The sequence below is a fragment of the Anarrhichthys ocellatus genome, unplaced genomic scaffold, assembly GCF_004355925.1.
Source record: "Anarrhichthys ocellatus isolate YVR2014 unplaced genomic scaffold, GSC_Weel_1.0 scaffold31, whole genome shotgun sequence".
Classification (NCBI taxonomy): domain Eukaryota; kingdom Metazoa; phylum Chordata; class Actinopteri; order Perciformes; family Anarhichadidae; genus Anarrhichthys; species Anarrhichthys ocellatus.
Genome location: NW_022280061.1, coordinates 4,442,431 through 4,461,268, shown reverse-complemented (window position 1 = coordinate 4,461,268; position 18,838 = coordinate 4,442,431). Strand labels below are relative to the sequence as shown.

The 18,838-nt window shown below is 43.6% G+C and overlaps 2 protein-coding genes across 2 annotated transcripts in view; both read left to right on the top strand.

The window, feature by feature from the left end:
* Positions 1-6,818: 6,818 nt before the first annotated feature.
* LOC116392939 (cysteine-rich protein 1) lies at positions 6,819-9,051 on the top strand. Its single transcript, XM_031864785.1, has 4 exons — positions 6,819-6,998; positions 8,038-8,132; positions 8,236-8,290; positions 8,405-9,051. Exons 1-4 carry the CDS (start codon positions 6,956-6,958, stop codon positions 8,413-8,415), a joined length of 204 nt encoding a protein of 67 aa, XP_031720645.1. The 5' UTR covers positions 6,819-6,955; the 3' UTR covers positions 8,416-9,051.
* Positions 9,052-9,764: 713 nt separating this feature from the next.
* pi4k2b (phosphatidylinositol 4-kinase type 2 beta) overlaps positions 9,765-18,838 on the top strand; it is an 11,583-nt gene continuing 2,509 nt past the window's right edge. Inside the window, exons 1-8 of the mRNA XM_031864821.1 lie at positions 9,765-10,981; positions 14,271-14,422; positions 14,980-15,060; positions 15,200-15,319; positions 16,254-16,385; positions 17,132-17,285; positions 17,569-17,696; positions 18,078-18,180. Of these exons, the coding sequence (XP_031720681.1) occupies positions 10,636-10,981; positions 14,271-14,422; positions 14,980-15,060; positions 15,200-15,319; positions 16,254-16,385; positions 17,132-17,285; positions 17,569-17,696; positions 18,078-18,180 (1,216 nt within the window). The 5' untranslated portion in view covers positions 9,765-10,635. The remainder of the gene's footprint in view (positions 10,982-14,270; positions 14,423-14,979; positions 15,061-15,199; positions 15,320-16,253; positions 16,386-17,131; positions 17,286-17,568; positions 17,697-18,077; positions 18,181-18,838) is intronic.

Below are 18,838 nucleotides of genomic sequence, written 5' to 3'. Positions count from 1 at the left end.
TGGGAATCTGTGAGAGGAGAAAGCAAGAGGACTAAGGAGCATTTATAGGGAGGATGAACACGGGTGAGAAAGTAGGGAGGGTGTGGGAAGTCTCGTGGGTGTGCGGGAGGGTGGAGGCAGGATGAGTAAGTGGGTTAAGGGTGGTAGGAAAGGGGGATGGGGTGTAGAGGGCTCTGGGGGATGGGGTTGGGAATAGATGGGGTGGTAAGGGAAACGAGGGATGGTGTGTGTTTGTGGAGGGAGGGTTATTTTGCTGACGTGCTCTCTTATTGGCTTGTTCAAACGCTGGGGGAGGGGCGGCCACAAACCATACTCTCACCAGCTGTAGGGAAGAGCAGAGAAACAAAGAGAGAGAGAGGAGAGAGAGGAGGGGGCAGATATGTGTTTTAATGTTGATATTCTGGTCTAATTAGATTCCTGTCTAAGTAGCGGAATGAATGGTGCTGATCAGATAGAAATAGGCGTTGCAGAAGAGGCAGCAGGCTTTGTTTCAGTTGGAGAAATCTGTTGTTAGTGCACATAAGGGGTTCTTGATCTATAATTCAATTTCACTCGAGAGACTAAGAGGAGCAAATTGCTATCACTGTCTCTTACATCCATATTCAAACTCACATTTATTTGTTTAGTGTGGAAAAGGAGTGAGTGCCTTCTGAGGAGCAGCTGAATTTTAGATGGCCTGTCATTGCTGTAATGCCTCCAGGGTTACCTAATCATTAGGCAATATGTTTTTGAAGGTATGTGACAAGGTGTTTCAAATGATCCAAGTGATTGAAATGTCTTAGTCCAGATACAAAGTGCGTTACAAAAAAACTAAAACCTATATGGCACAGTACGATGTCTTCCTCGTCTATATGTAGTGTAAACATATTTACTGTCTTTAAACATGTCCATAAATTTAAAAGAGTATTAAGTAACACGCATGAACAGCATAGAAACATAAATACCATTCCAGCACACACAAGAAGGCAGACTGAGAGCCATGTGTTTGTGGAGCCCAGCTGAACCTTGCCTGCTAAACCAGTCCGCTGGCTGTGACAGACTGACAGGCAAGGAAACAGAGAGGGAGATGTGTGTGTGTGTGTGTGTGTGTGTGTGTGTGTGTGTGTGTGTGTGTGTGTGTGTGTGTGTTTTGTTAGAAGAGTACACAAGAAGGGAAATTGAGACAAAGAGGCAGATTGACCAATGCAACCAGACAGAAAAATAGAACAGAAAGGAAACAGACAAACAGAAGAGATGTAGCAACAGAGAGAAACATCCACCGAGAAAGAGAGAGGGACGCATACTGTAGTCATACATGCAGACTTAAAGAGAGAGAGAGAGAGAGAGAGAGAGAGAGAGACGAAGAAGCCAAGCTTTCTGTGGCTTAGCCAGACTGGAGCGGGGGGACTTGGCTGGCTGTGGACCCTTGGCTTCTCTATTAAAGCAAGGAAGAAAAAAAATCACAGTCAAAAAATGAAAAGGGCAAAGAGCTATGCCAAGAATGCACAGGCAAGAAGCAACACATTAGGTTTTTTCCTTCTGCCTGCCTCTCTGTTTCCCCCAAGCAGATCTAAACAATAGGTGGGACCAGCCACGAGAACTGAGCGCTATACATACAGAACCCTGCTGAGTGACTGAGGTCCACTCTTGAAGTTTGAAAGTCTGATGAGCCCCTAACACATTTTCGTTTTTTGTTTCCTCTTAAGTAGCTTTAGGTTTGTTAAACTCATCGTATTCCACACAATCTGTCTGTTTCATTCACTTTTATTCTTTATTAGCTTGTTCCAACTCTTCATTGAAGCTCTATGATGTTTAAGCTGAGTGAAATATTCACACCCAAGAAAGAGATGGTTTTTGACTGCATCATTCAATCAAAAGGAACATTTTTAGATGTATTTGTCCATCATTCTGTGCACATGTTCACCAAATTCAGTCTGACATATGTGCCTTTGCAGTCTCAATTAGAATTTATTACAAAGTTCTGTGGGTTTGGTCAGTGTTTCGCTGCATGCCCTGAGTTTGTAATGACTTGTTCATTAGCCAGACACAGTATGTGGCCACTAGTGTTACTAAAAATGTTAAATTTCTACATCATTTATCACACGTATCAGTCAACGGCCACACCAACAACTCTGCGAGGCTGTACTTAGGCACTGCGATGCTCTGAGCTAAATGATAACATTTTCTTATAATCACATCACAATGCTAACAGGCTAACAGTTATCCCTGTTGCCGAGGTTCACCATCTTAGTTTAGCGTTTTAGCATGCGAACATTGAAATAAAAGCACAGCTGAGGCTGATGAAAATATCAAGTATTTGATCATAAACCAAAGAATTGCACACATTAGAAAACATGACTTGAATATGAACCTAGAGGATAGGGTTAGGGTTAGGGTTAGGCTGTTGTAAATCATCCTGAGAGGGACATGAACTTCTCAACCAAAACAGCATCCATCTGGTAGATGTTGAGATATTTCACTGAATAAGTGGAAATGTGACCTGCTGGTGGCGCTAGATGAAAAGTACCAGTTTTCATGACAATTCATTAAATTGTTGAGGATTTTACTTAAAGCTATGGCGGCCTTGCAGGAAAAGTCAGGAGATCACCAATGTACGTAGGATTCATCCTCTGGAGACCATGAATGTTAAATGAATGAATGAATTTCATGGCCATCCATCTAATAATTATTGAGATATTTCAGTCTGGACCAAAATGGTGGACCGGCCAATTGGCCAACCAGCTGGACACTAGCTGGGCTAAAAGTCTCAACTTGGCCTTTACTGTGTTTACTCTCTTTTGTTAAGCAGCTGTTGATGTTAACGGCATCGCAGCAACAAATGGATGGTAGAAGTTTAGTTCTTGGTGTTCATGGTGTGTGATAGCATAAGTAGCCTGTTTGTGTTTGATATTTCAAGTGCTGTGTTAGCCATTTGGAGGATATGCATCGCATATCAGCCCTAAAGACAATTGAATGTCGGAGCGGCGTCAAGACCTGTGTCATTTCTGTCACTGGCACACACACATGAACAAAGATCATTGCTCCATTGGTTTCTTCACAGTTCATTCAAACAACAAAATATCCTATAATGCAATCTGACTGACGAAGCTACTCAAAGCTACTAATCATGGAGTAATAGTCGCTATGCTATAATCATATCACTCGAGGCATGAGGGGATTTATAGGCTTTGCCAGATTAATATGAAAAACAAGGACTTGTTTTTCTGACTTTTCCATCCACTGATACCCTAAGTAGAGGATTATAGCCTTTAGATCATCTGACTCCAGAAAAGCTGCACAGAGGGGGATACTTGTGGTAAACACACCCCAGAAATGGCTAGCAACACACCACGGTGCACCAAAACAGCTGACCGGCGTGCCAGATAAGCACCAGAATGGCTTTGAAACAATAAAGGGTGAGATATACTCTTTGGCTTTGTTAGAAAAGCTAAAGCTGTTTCTCTTTGTGCTGTTGCTGGTCTGATGATTCAAGGAAAAGTAATTCCGAAAATTGATATTTTCACATCAACAATTGCCAATATCAGAGGAGAGCAAACAGGTAGCACAAAGTAAATCACTGTGAGGTCCTTTGGCTATCTTTATCGTCAAATGTTTCAAACGCTGCTTGATTTTGTTTGCCATATGTCTTGTATTGCGAAGCTGATTGTGTGTATGCAGCTGAGATGCAACCCCAAAGTCATGTCATATTCTGGGCTTGGGGGAGAAAGGAGGATGCCAAGAAGTGAAACGTGATGACGAGTGGGTGTGTGAGAGCGAGTGGGGAAACAGGAAGCCTTCCAAAGACTCCTTTCTGCTGTGTGTGTGTGTGTGTGTGTACTCTCATGTACACGCACATGTGATCAAGAGTGCATTTATGTGTGGGAAGAAGGAATCCTTCCAGCCGTTTTCTATCCTAGCCTCTTCCTGTGTCCCCCCCCCCCCCCCCGCACACAATTCTCAAAGCCGGCGTCGGAGGGTTTGGCCTCGACAAGATCCAACCCACCAGAGGAGAGGGAGGAGAGGAGCCAGTGTTTCTCTCCCCTTCACTCTCTCTCCTCGCAGCTCTGTCTGTTTCCACCACTCTCTGAATGTTACTATAAATCCTGTTCGCACAAACATTCTCACATCTCTCCATCCACTTTGTGTATCTCATATGACTTGGCAGAAGTGAACCAGTGTGAGAATGTGTGTGTTAAGAGTTTTGGCAGTTTTCTCAACGCAGCCTTACCAAAAGATCCACTGGGAAATGTGGTTTTAACGCCCCCTCTCTTTACTCCTCTTGTTTCCTTTCCCTCTCCATTTCACAATTACATCGCCTCTGTTTCTTAACGCTCCGCTCCCTCTTTCTTTCTAATTCCTCCCTCTTCTCTCCATTCCAACCTGTGGAAATCCTCTCTGATTCCTCTTCTAGCTGTTCCTTCATGCTCTAATGACTCTGATCTCTGCTTTTTTCTTTGTGCATATTAACTATCAATTCTCTATTAAAATAATGACATCATCATTTGCATAAAAAACATTGTAAGATGTGCATGCATATCGGCCTCCGATCCAGGATGTAACTCTCCCAGCGCTGTCCACACACAATGAATGCTGATGGAGAGACATGATAGGTTATCCTGTAGGGAAGGCTGGTCAAATGAAGAAGCTACTTGGTATTCCATCCCTCTGCAAAGCATGACACACAGGAGAGGGATGCTGGCAAATATGCAAATGATGAAATACTTCATATATTTAGTTCATCTGGAACAGAAACGATAGATGTATTTTCTATGTGAGGGCTGGAAAACATACCTTAAAACATAACCAATGTTGTAAATACATGTGTGCACATGTGTATGAATAAGCATACATATGTTTGTAAAGTAACTAAGTAAATGTATTCGAGTACTGTAATTGAAGCACTTGCTCTTAACTTCCATTATACTTTATACTTCTACTCCACTTCACTTCAGAGGGAAATATTCTACTTTTTTACTCCACTGTATTTATCTGACAACCGTAGTTACAATTTGGAGATTATGATCAGTTTATACAATAAGATGAAGCAATGTATATCGTTGTTCATCAGTCGTGACCCTTTTGTTCTTTAACATGAAAACTATAACTAACAATATTTAAAGACTTCGACATCTTTGCTGACATAAGTCTAGATGTACTTTTCAGCTTTATTAACTATAATCACTCCCAAAAGCATCACTTTTATGATGAATTTGGTCTCACTCAGATTCAGAGATAGCTTATTAATATTTAACCATCTCTTTACAAGTTTAAATTATTTTCCATATTCACAAGTTGATTCCAATTCTTTCAGTATAATTTAAATTCTAACAATATATAATAATATGATAGTAAAATAAAGTCTAAAAGCTACTAGATCAATTTAGCATTTCACTGCGATGACATCGACAGTCTCACTCATTTTTTTCATTTTTTAAACTTGAAAATGAGACTCAACCGACAATGACTCAAGCGATGTCACTTGAAGTGACATCGCTTGAGGACATTTATCAGACTTCACTCAGCTCCCTCTGGAGACACAACAACGTTTATCACATGCGGTGCTCCCAAACACCTGTAAACACCTGTAAACACCTGTAAACACTTGTTTTACGCTTTACAATTTCAACTAACCAGCGACAACATGAAACGCAGCATAATGCATCTGTGATAATCATACAAAAAATAGAATGCTGACAAAGGTCATTTTTTACAATTATCACTTTTACATTAGCTGCTAACTTTTACTGACATTTTGTGTGCCGGAGTTTTACTTGTAATGGAGTAATTTTACCTTGACTTTTACTGAAGTAACATGATCAGAATACTTCATCCACCACTGTTTTTTGCCTGCTCTCATGCAGTCGTATGCCTCTTTCAGTCATTCATAAGCAAGAAACTAGTCCCATTGACAGTGACTGGGATCGAACCACACAGACGCCTGCCTGTCTTCCACACTGACTCCAGTGGGCCCGTTCTGCTCTGCGAAGTTCAACAGAGTTCATCTTCTTTGTCACTGCTGAGCTGAGGCTGGCCACTGTCTCCATCCATGTGTTGCTCATCTCTGCTCACCCCTGTCCCTCCCCAGGTCTACTTCCATCGGCTGTCCCGAGGGAATAACTGCCTCCACACACACACACACACACACACACACACACACACACCTCCCCCTCTGTCTGTCCCTAAACCAACCCAACCTCACCCTGCCTCTCCTTCTGGCTGCAGCCTCTTTATGTGATGTCATTGAAGAGAAGTGAAGCCTTTTGGTTTGTGTGTGTGTGTTTGTGGGAGTGTGTGGGAGTATAAAGGGGTGTATGGTGTGTGTGTGTCTACGTGAGTCAGTGAGCGGGGGCGTCCATGTGTGTGAGTATGTGACAGGGAAAGAGAGAGAAAGAGAGAGAGAATCGACAGAAAGAAGGAAAGAAAGGCACAAGTGTCAGGTTTCTCTTTTCAATTCAGAGGCTCAACTCCTTCTTTTTAATCTAGAAACGAGGGTGAAAACAGGAGGAAAGGAGAGAAGATAGCTTGGAACTGGAGCTGCTGACAGCTGTTTTTGTCCCTTCTCTCCTCACCCCTCATTGTGTCGTTCTGTTTCTGTCTCTCTTTACAGTGTCATGGCTGCGTGTGTTCCCAAAGCACTTGTATAAACATATATACAACTGCCCATAAAATGATGCCTATTTAATTGGCTTCATATCTGTTATCATAAAGAGAAGGTGTGATTAGAGTTGCGGCCTGTCTTTTTTCTACTGATGATAGCTTTTCAAATCACATCTTTCTCTCTTCCTGTGACGTCTCACTCACCACATCCTGGTTTTGACTTCACAAGATGCTGACATAGCTGCAGATTAACGGTTTTCCTGTCAATTTTCAGTTCACACACACATATGCTCATACATGCTCTCGTAGGATATATTTTCTCACAAAGCAAGCTGAAGTGCACGTGCCCAGACTGTATGTTAAATAATTATATGCCATCATGGTAGGGTACTGTCCGATCTGTGGGAAGCCGGTCTTCTTTGGTGAGTGTGAACCTCGAAGTTTTTACTCTATACGTCTGTCTGCCTTCATCTGTCTGGAATTTTCTCTCTGATTGTTTAGATCTCTCTCTCTCTCTCTCTTCTTTTACTCATTTCACCTGAAGAGGGAAAAGTATTAATATGAAAAGTCCAGTTGTATTAATTCAAAAAAGTGTCATAAAAGTCACAAAACGTCGAAAAAGTCGATGGGATAAAAGAAACGAATGTATCCTATTCATAATAAACCTTTCTTACAGTGGACATTATAACCTACACAGGTGCAACTCATAATTTGAACAATGGCTGGATTTCATTTAGTTGTAACATTATTAAGTGCATCCTGAATACAGACACATCATTCTCGTAACTGGGACATTGTTGGCATCATTCATTACACCAGTGCTATTCCTGCTATGGCACGTCAATCTGCCTTGAAAAAGGGGCTTTGATATTAATTTTGATATGTGCAACTAATGTTTTGTTGATATATCTGGCTCTATTGTCTGTTCGGAGGACAAAAAGAAGGCCTACATCGTTGGCTTTCTCCTCTTTCAAGCATGCACACACAAATGCTCGCACACAAATCCATGATAACAGGATGTGGGTCTAGCCAAATGAGCTTGCACGCTGCTTTCTGGGTTTCCTCCTTACCTTCTGTCTTTTAGTTGAGTCCTCTCCCACACTCAGATCGCTCACTACTAAATGCACAGCAGCACTTAAACCAAGTCTTCTGTTGTTTTTATTTTACAAGCTATTTTTACTTTTCTTTTTATGAGCCAGTTAAGTTCAAACTGTCTGCTGTGACATGGTCTACTTAACTCCTCCTTCAACATACTTTCTGTTCAATGTGGACTTAACAGCAGTCTACTAGGCCCTTAAATCTCACTGTCTCTTATAAATGACTGTAAATGACAAATATTATTGTTTTTGATTGACGAGATTGTCCCAAATTTCAGAGATGCAAATACTAAATTCTTCTGACTTTTTAGTGAAACATCTACGATAACCCACCATGCCTCTCATTATGTCTTCCTTGGTCCAGGTGAGAAGAAGAGGTCCTTAGGGAGGGACTACCACCCTCTATGTCTCAAGTGTCAAAAGTGCAACAGACAGCTCACAGCTGGACAACATGCTGAGGTATGTGTGGACAATAAAGGAGGCAAAATTAAAAATTAAAAAAAAGTGATGACACAAATGAGAAGAACGATGCAGTAAATGTGTCCTGCTGCTTGTGTTTCAGTATGATGAGAAGCCATATTGTCCACACTGCTACCTGAAGATGTTTGGTCCAAGAGGTACTGCCTTCCTACCATGAGAGCACACACACACACACACACACACACACACACACACACACACACACATGCAGTTTCTGAATGTCTTTTCTTTGTGTGAATCTTTCTTGACAGGTAACAGGTGACTGATTTTGCCATGGCACAGTGCAGCTCGTTCATGGACACCAGACTGAACCAACATGGACAAATGCTGACAGAGGCCTACAATAGACCCCAAATCATGACAAAATAGAGAGATAAATATGAATGATAGGCAGCTATCTACCAGCCTGTCCACTTCAGTTGTCGATCATTTACACCTCCACAAAATGAAGTATTTATAAATGTGTGATGACCACTTGATGCCACGTGTAGGTGATTGTTCACTTTTATAATGTGAATTAATTTTGATTGTAAGTCTGTATTAATAAATGCATTTTTAAACTTGCTAACGTCTAACCCTGGTGGATGTCTCAGCCTCTGTGGTGAACTTTGTAGTCAGGAGCCCACATGCTCATATCTGGGCATGCTGGGTGGGTGTATTTGCTCACAAGCTAACCAATACTCTAATCACAGACAACACACGTGCACACACAAAAAAGGGAGTTGAGCTATAATGTTCTCCCTCTCTCCCTCATCAAGCAACCAGGGGAAAGGAGGAGGAAGGAAGGATGGAGGAATGGATGAGGGTGGTTGCTGTTGGCAGGGTAAACCAAATATTGTGCCAGCGGAATCTGCTGGAATGGGTGCTACAGAGACGCAAAGACAGATCTCACACACACACACACACACACACACACACACACACATGCATTCATGCACACTGCTGCAACTGAAGCAGTGTGTCTTGACTGCTGTCAAATGTACTGCACCCAGTGGTGGGTGAAGTACATTGACACAAACACATACACACAGAAAGGGGTGTGCTGACGTGCTTCCCTGTAAAGTGTCATGTGTCACAAGAGTGACATTTCAGGTATTTGTCCTTGAAGGATGGGATACAGAAGAAAGGGGTATAAAGGATTAAAGAGGCAGAGGCAGAAACAATACAGAGAGAGCTGATGGACAAAGGAAGAGAGGGCTGATGGGATTATTTCAACATCTGCAAAGAGCAGAGGGATGCCTGTGTCTCTCCAGCATGTCTTTGAACCTGTCCGTCTCCCTTTCATCCCCCCAGAACCTCCTTCATCCTCCCTCTTCTTCTATCCCTGCACTCTCCTCCTCCCTCCTCCCTCCATGTCTCCCTCACCCCCTAACCCCCTACCTTGATAGATCACATGACTGCTGTGATACCAGCTGGCTGACTGCTCATTTGCATGTGTTTCAGCTACAGTCTCTTAATAGGGAGAGGGGTGGTGGTGGTGGAAGCACCGAGTTATAGGTTGAGAGGGGCTGAGGGTGAAGGGAGAGCAAGTTGCTGTGGAGAGCGCTGGGTTATTGAGGGGCACTGTGAGGGCTGACGGAAAAGAGGAAGAGAGACCATGGAATTATAGAGGAAACAAGAATGAGAGGGGGAAGTAAAATGCAGGAATGTAAAATCAATGTGTTAGGTCTGGCATACCAAGGATTCTTAAACCTGCATTAATCCAACATGGGTCCCAAAGAGGTGCAGCGCTTAATATCATTTATCAATATCTTTCCATGTGGTGGCTGCACTACAGCAATTAGTATGAGTTCAAAGGCAGCCTGTGGGTAGGTCAGGAATCACTCCTCTGCTGGCCAGATAATGTCGACACATGATGAGAAACAACAAATTGAATAGAACCATTTTACATCAAAGAAAAAAAAAATAAGAACGTTTCTAAGGAAAAGTGACTTTGCATGGGACTCAACACTTTGCACTCGTCTTCTTCTGTGTATCACTGTCGACATCTGGTGGCCATAAAAGTTACTACATTTCAAAAGAAGGCATCGACTCAAAAAGCCATCGCAACTAGTTTTGGCCTAGCTGTAATTTTGAAGTGTTTTGAAGACGTTGAACGCAAATTTTATGGATTGTCAAACATTTGGTTCACACCCTACATTATATGTAGTCTATAACAGGTGTGAAATAAATCTTGTCAGAGATTGCTAACGTCTTCAAATACCGCGAGTTCTGATTTCACGAGGAGCACCTGAAGGCAACTCTTGCCAGAAGTGTAATTTCGTGGCGCGCATGCGCAGTGATCAACTAGGAAGCAGAGCAGACTATCTTGACGGATTATGTGGACAAATCGGTGAAGGAAGCCGCTTCCGAATCATTTTTTGAGAGTTTAGATATTCGCGGAAATAAGGGAGTCTTTTAAAAATGGACGGCTGACAGCTTGAAGCAACAGTCGGTGTAATTTAATCAACATTGAATTGTATGTATTAAAAACTGAGCCATAATGATGTCAGAATGCGACCCGACGGAGGCAGAGAGGAGCGAGCCCGGGCTGGACACCGGAGCAACAGCGGTGGCAGCTTCAGAGTGCGACTTTCACTCCGCAGACCCTCCGAAGGTGTTGTTTGACAGGAACGGGATAGGTCTGGGGCTGGTGACGAACCTCGGAGGTGCTGTTCGTATTTCGGACTCGTGTGAAAGCGTCCTAACCGAACTGGAGACGGACGGGTCTGGCGAAGAGGCGCTGTTGTTACCGTGCTCCGCAGGAAGCTCGTCGTCTCCGCGGGGTGTGGGAGAGAAGCGCAACAGACACAGCTCATCGTCGGATAAAGACACCCTGGCCTCCCCAGGTAACTGCTGTGGATCAATGCCACCGAGATCTAATGACCGGAAGTACACACACGGGCAGTTCAGTTCGTTCAGAGCACCCACGCGCACCAGTCTTCATGGACTTGTGTTTTTTTTGTCGCATATGGTTCAACCAGCGCAACACGACTTATTGTTAGATAACAATAAGTATAGATAACAGTGAATGCAACGTGGCCACACGGTTTGATGCCTTGCAAAGTCCTCTGAGGAGTGTTAACCGGTCTACTGGGGCTCTCCACAAGGAGCCCGTCAGTGGCCCCTGGAGGGTCTTGTCTCTGATTTGGGGGTCTTAAAGCGTTTGCTGTTGATAGGATGTAAAGCAGTAACTTGTTGCTCTGCTCAGTAGGAAAGTGCCCAGTTTCTAAGCAACACAAACGACTCTGTGAATGTTATGCAAACTATCCATAAGCCGTCATGGTGCATTGAATGCATCAGGCTCGTGTTTGCATGGTGTTAAGAGTCTGTACCTTGTGTTCCCAGTGAGCTGATGTAATAACGCGTTATCTTCTCTGTGCATGATATCAGCTGGCACTTCGACCTGGTGACCGGAACAGTCAATATTAACAGTGTTTTTAAAAACGTTCCTGTGTTAATGCCAATCCAGCTCAAGCAGGTTTTCAAGCAGATGTCCTCCTCAGCATGGATGTAGACTTTAAAAGGTTGTTGTTCTTTTGCTTATCTGTTGCCAGACTTGCATAACTGCAGCACTAGATTTGGTTTGGACTATATACAAAGTTAAAGATGGTGTAGTGGACAACAAAGAAAAGGTGATCTGTTCACCATGGAAGCAGCATATATTCTGACCTAACTACTAATGGGATTTAACACCACTCACCCTCAAACCACCCACCTTCTCTCTCTCCCCCCATTTCCTCCGGCCTTTCAGAGTAATAATACAATATCGGGACTATGTGTGACTCCTACTTTGTAATGCACAGAACAGAAACACGTGTTGTAGTTGTAGACCTGAACACTGTGTCGCTTTGTATGATATTAAATCTCCATTGCAAATCTGTTAAGTTCTACCATGGAACATGGCGCTAAACCATGTGAGTTAAGAGCTGAAATTTACATTCATATAATCTGCCAAACTGAATTCAGCCTTGGGTTCACACTGTCCATGAGTACTTCAATGGGGCGTTATCTTATTTTAAAGTTATGCAAAAGACATTTAAATCTTGCTACATTTGCATACGTTGGAACATTGAATCTTATAACGTTTTCAATGTGTAACGAGTGAAACACGAATGAATCCAGACTATGAGCTCGCGGTGACTTGGATTTTAAGTTTCCCAGAGTGCAGTGTTGCAACATCTCACACACTGTGTGCACTGCAGGTCAGCAGGACTCTGGAGCTCTGCTGGGCCCATTGACTGACCCGAGACATTAAATATACACCAGGCCTTTGTACAAGCAAACAGGACCATGAGGATGATGAAGAAGAGGGAATGTGGGAGAGAGGAAGTAAACATGCGTGTTTACTTCCTCTCCAACTTTCGGTGGGGTGAAAGTAATGAGACGAGAGCGCAGTGACATTATCACAGACGTTCATCAGCAGCACGATCCAGTGCAAGCACACATCCATCAGCAGGCAGGACGGCTGAATACACACTGAATCTATTGTTGGAAATCAAACGATGAAGATAAAGTATTGTGTCAGCTCTATTTCACACACAGAGAAACTGTGTAAATCAGAGGCCCTCCGCAGCACTTTATCACCATCTGTCTCTAGGTCTGTGTTGACGCCTTGTTATATTAATCTCAATGTTTTTAAATATCAATCCGCTTCCCTGCAGATCACCAACAGTATACCTTCATACGAGTCATTGGACCCCCAGCATGCACAATAATGACCTACATACACAACATAGTGTGTGATAATGTTTCACCACATATATTCCTCCAAATCAGCATCAAGCTCATGTGAACTGTGCGTGTCAGTCAATAGTTTGATGTTTCATACCGTATATTGGCTAAACTATATTTAGTTTAAGTTGGTCGATGGAGACGGCTGACAGTCAAGTCTTGAGGCACATCTCTGTTCCTGCCGGTGAAGTTAGTCCTGGTCATAAAATCTAGTGCTCTACTTTCAGGCATGATTTTAATATTTCTACAGTATAAACTAGTCTTACCAAGTGGAGCAGAAAACACAAGCACAGCCTCTGTTAAAACAGTATCTTGGTTGCTGCCTAGCACTACTTTGAGTTGCACCTCATGCACAGAGCGTAAATCATAAAACATGCATCAGTGTGTGGCTTTTAGATCCCACTGAAGATACCGCCATCGCAACAGAAACAGTTGATGGGAGTCCTTTTATAGTCGCAATGTTAATTAAAAGACTGACTATGATAGGACATTTTAATGTGTCGGTGATCCTGACATGAAATGATCCAAGTCCCTGAGATCATCTTTTGTTTATCTTCCTTCTATTCCCTCGTTTTTAATGTGCTTCTCTCTCAGCCCCCCTTCAAGTAAGTCAGCTACAAAGCTATCTCTGGTTTCTCCTTCTCCCTTTGTGACAAAACGTTATATTAACTGTCCTCCCCCTCTCCCCTCCTCCTCCCCGTGTCTGTCCCTTCACTCTCCCTGCATCCCACTGCTGATACAGAGCGTATGGAGCCTTTCTGTCAGCTGACTGCTCCGTCCCGTGTGAGGAGGAGACAGTAGAGAACGTGTCGTGTCGTATCATCGGGCCTTCATTGAAGGAATAATTAGCACCCAGTGTCATCCACAGAATCAGATCAGATCTGCAAGGCAATAGAAAGTGTTTTCTGATGAGTTGCAGTCACTACATCAGCTCACAGATGGAAGGTACTGGAGTTAAATCCACCCGCCCACTCAGTGTGTGTGTGTGTGTGTGTGTGTGTGTGTGTGTGTGTGTGTGCGCAGTATGGATGTTCTCTGTGCCTGTGTGGGTTTCATCCTGCAGTCCAAAGACATGCAGGTTTGGTGAAATCAATGTGAATGTGTGTGATAGACTAGCCACCGGTCCTCGTGAGTGCTGGGAACAGGTCCAGCCTCCCATGACCCTGAACAGGATCAGCTGTTTAGAGGATGGATGGATGGATGGATGGCTCTAGTTGCCTCTCTCACATACGAACTGTGTGCATGATGGGAGACAGTGGACCGGGTGAGACTGACCCGTAGATAAGCCTACAAGCATTCAGAGATGGACTTATAGGCTTTTTTTTTTACAATCTGTGTTCACTTTAAAACAGCTTTTAATAGAGCATGAACATGAATATCGATCTGATTTTGTTTTTGTTCTAGGTACCGGCAGCGGAGACTTTAACCATTTCCCTGACGATCCCGAGTTTGCAGATATTATCCAAAGGGCGGAACAAGCTATCGAGAACGGCGCCTTCCCAGAAAGGATCTCCCAGGGTTCCAGCGGGAGCTACTTTGTCAAAGACCCAAAAGGGGTAAGGAGGGGATGGAGGAATCACACATTCATAGGATTATATACTCACTTTCCCCAATTCATCCAGCTGTGTAGACGTTCTAGCTGCTGATGGAACGAGCTAGCGTTTGACTCTTAGCTTACTGTAAGCTGCCTATCAGGAAGGTCTACATTGGTCTCAACCAGTCAAGCTGCTCAGAGGAGTGAGTTGCAAGGTTAACAGGAGGAATTCGTAGTGAAGACTCTTTGAATAATGCAGCCAGCGAAGCTTGACTCATATAGCAGATGGCCGTCATGCACAGCTGGCATGTTTAATGTACACTGTGGGGGGAATAAATTGATCTTTAACTTGTTAGCAGCATCTCTGTCACTTTACATTTGCTGCTATAACTTTACACACCTGGCCTGTTGTTCTTTAATCTTGTTATTTAAAGGTCCCATAAAATGAAATATGGCAAGTTCTGTCGCGGTTCTGTCCCAGTGTGTGCTGTACTCTCCCACAGTCTGCCAGATACCAAATATATGTTTAAAATGCATTTCTGATACAACACTCTTCATGATTCTCTTTTCCTTCCACAGAAAGTCATCGGTGTTTTCAAACCAAAGTCAGAGGAACCTTACGGTCACCTGAACCCCAAATGGACCAAATATTTTCACAAGGTACACCCTGTGTGTGTGTGTGTGTGTGTGTGTGTGTGTGTGTGTGTGTGTGTGTGTGTGTGTGTGTTCTCTGTGTGTGAACGATCTGAAGGAGCACAAGCAGCAGTCTAAACCAGCTTTTCTTTCCTCCTCTAACCAGCTGTGCTGTCCGTGTTGTTTCGGCCGAGGCTGCTTGCTGCCCAACCAGGGTTACCTCTCGGAGGCTGCTGCCTCACTGGTGGATACCAAACTCGGCCTGGGAGTGGTGCCGAAAACAAAGGTGGGGGCTCTGACTGCATGCATGTTATTGCATTTCAACACATCTCCATCGACGGCACCACTGTTCCTGCTTCCACACATGTCCGTAACCGGGGTATCGTTTTCGATCAAACCCTCTCCTTCGAACGCCACGTCAGTCACATCACAAAAAACGCCTTCTTTCATCTCAAAAACATCGCCCGTCTACGCCCCTCCCTCTCATCCTCGCCTTCATCACCTCTCGACTGGACTACTGCTACAGCATCCTGTACGGCTCATCCACCAAAATCATCAACAAACTACAATACAGCCATACATACAACTGTATACATGCATACAACTGTATACATGCACATGTACAACTGTATACATACACACAACTCAGCTGCCTGTCTGCTCTCCCCCACCAGAGATGACATCACGCTTTCTAAACCTCCACTGGATCCCCAAACAGCAAAGAATCCAGTTCAACATTCTCCTTATTGCATAGAAAGCCCTTCACAATCTCGCCCCTTCATACCTTCTGACCTCCTGCACTGACACACTCCCACCCGTAACCTCCTTACCCCCCCTACTCTGTCCAACATGGGGGGGGGGGCATTCTCAGACATTCTCCATCACTCACCACTTTAACACTGCACTTAAAACTCACCGATTTAAAGCTGCTGTTAACATGAGAAGCTAGTTATGTTTCTATAATGTCATCTCTCTGCCTTGTTTATATTGTTATTTGCCACATAAAGTACCTTTGAATACCCTTTTCAAGCGCTATACAAATAAAATATATTATCATCATTATTATTATTTATGCATTTTGCAACATGGCCTCACAGTTTGACTAAACTCGTGTACATGTTAGGAAACAGAACCTTCAGTGAACAACTGAATGGAAATGGATGTGGTCTGCAAGTCACAGCTCTAAACCAGCGGTAACTGAGCGTCTTCTGCTTCATCAGGTGGTGCATCTGGCCAGTGAGACGTTCCACTACAGCGCCATCGACAGAGCCAAGTCCAGGGGAAAGAAGTACGCCTTAGAGAAAGTCCCCAAGGTGGGGCTACGCTTCCACAGAGTGGGCCTGCCGCCCAAGGTAAGTCAAGGTGGAATGTCTCCCACCCTTAGCTGTTGTATCAGAGCAATCAATGAGCAGCTCATCCCCTGTGTGTTCCTGTGTGTTATACCCCTTTAAAACACTTTGTAGCTGTGAAGGCCTTTTAGGTTTAATTAGAAAACATACGAAGATATACTTATAATAATTATAGTACTAACATCTCTTCTGTTTATTTGATCATTTCTTTGAATGTCATACGTTTAGTTTTACACACGTATGTTCTGCTGTTGCGTCGTCATGGAATGAAAGGTTTGAGGGCTCAGAGCAGCTGCTGATGCAGTAACAGGAACCACGTCACACTCTGCTCCCTGAAAAGACAGGTTCATTCAAATAAATAGGTCAGAGGAAGCATACATGTCATCTCTTCTCCAGGTTCTTCAAACTGTGGTTGTGTATTTTTATCTCTTGTGTGGTGTGCTGCTGTAATCGCATCCAGCACCAATGTAAACATTTCATCAACAACGTGTAAACCAACGTATTGTGCAGCTCCCTGTTCCTCGTCTGAGACGGGCTTCTTCATGATCTTTAGCTTTGCAGATGTTTATAAAATGTACAGAAAGAAGTACGAGGAAGGAAGTTGGCTTCATGTTTAAACTGTCATGCACTGCTGACGTTTCGGCCTGTTGGTGTCACAATTTCCTGTTGCATAATTTGCGCCCCACCACGTCATTACCGTTGGAAACAAGCTGGAAACAATATGTGATGAGGAGTGCGTTTGCTTCCAGGTGGGCTCCTTCCAGCTCTTTGTGGAGGGCTACCGTGAAGCGGACTACTGGCTGCGGCGCTTTGAGGCGGAACCTTTGCCGGAGAACATCAGGAAGCAGCTGCAGTCCCAGTTTGAGCGGCTGGTGGTGTTGGACTACGTTATCAGAAACACGGGTGAGGGTGTGTCTGTGTTTAATCACAGTGTTTACTAAACTCAAACCCAGCGGTGTTACGCTCCCCTCACTTTTATTGACTCACAGATTCTGGTAATGATAGAAATGACATTTATCATGTTTTACTACAGTGAGTTTTGTCTCCAGTGTTCTTTTCTAAGTTCACTCGTGTGTTACACTGAATTTGAACTTGTCATCATGAGCATTCATTTTAATAGCTGCCTGCTTGTGGTCTTCCCTCACCTACATATGTTCGTATGATAACCTCTCTTTGTCGTCCTCAGATCGAGGGAATGACAACTGGTTGGTCAAGTATGAGAAGCCAGGAGGAGGAGGAGAAGAAGGAGGAGAAGGAGGAGAAGGAGGAGGAGGAGGAGGAGGAGGAGGAGGAGGAGGAGGAGGAGGAGGAAAGGTGAGGTTGAATCAACACTTACTGAGGGTGTGTTTAGACTCAGTCAGTATATTCTCACCCTGCATCATGCGATTAAACTGCTGGAATGCTGATACATTTTCACTGCGTAACAAACGCACAACACTCTGCCGCTCATTCACACCCCGGCACACACAGGGGCCACATAGACAGGCAATACATGGACACCGCAGGTCTGGAACACATCATTGCCCCGGTGACTTTGCTGCTTCCAGCAACCTGAGCACGGTCTGACTCCCCATCAACAATCATTATTTACCAATTCACTGATAAATGAGCTAAAGTTCGTCATCTATCTTGCCAGTTATTCGGGGCTCTGGGCAGTGATCAATGACTCTTCTGATCCTCTTTCTCCTCATGCAGGATGCAGAGTGGCCAGAGAACAGCTCCGACTCCTGCATGAAGATAGCAGCGATCGACAACGGCCTGGCCTTCCCCTTCAAACACCCGGACGAATGGAGAGCCTGTACGTTGCTCTCTTCTTTCATCTTCTGTCTTTACTAATAATAGTGGAAACGGTGGTTGTTGACTTTCATCCTGAATTCATTTCTTTGTTGTCATTTAGTTAAAAAAATGACAAATCACAAGCTACTAGAGCATATAATGACGGCCTTTATTTATTTAAGTTAAAAGACGGCGTTACATTAATATAAATGTCATTAGCATCAGTTCTCATCATTGGTTAATTAGGTGAAACAGAACAGAACGGTGTCTTTTAGATTTAAAGCCGTTCTCAATCAGACAGTTATTTTCAGTTAAAGGAATAGTTCTGTTCTTGCTGAGACTTGGATGGTAAGCAAGAGCCAGGAGACAGTTAGCTTAGCATTACACCTGTGAATAGGAGGGAACAGCTAGCCGGCCTTTCCAAAGGTAATAAAACAAACAAAGAACATTTAGTTGTTTTGTACAGTTTGAACAAACAGGATCTGACATGTTGAGCTTAGATGAGCTCGTTGGATGATTTAGTTTGTTATCTGTGGAGCCAGGCTCCATGGTTCTCCTGTGCCAGTGTTTGTGCTAAGCTAAGCTAACCAGCTGCTGCATGTAGTGCTATCAATCTACCCTTATGAGCTCTCGACATGAAAGTGATTCAGTTATTATTTTAATTATCACTCCATCAAATA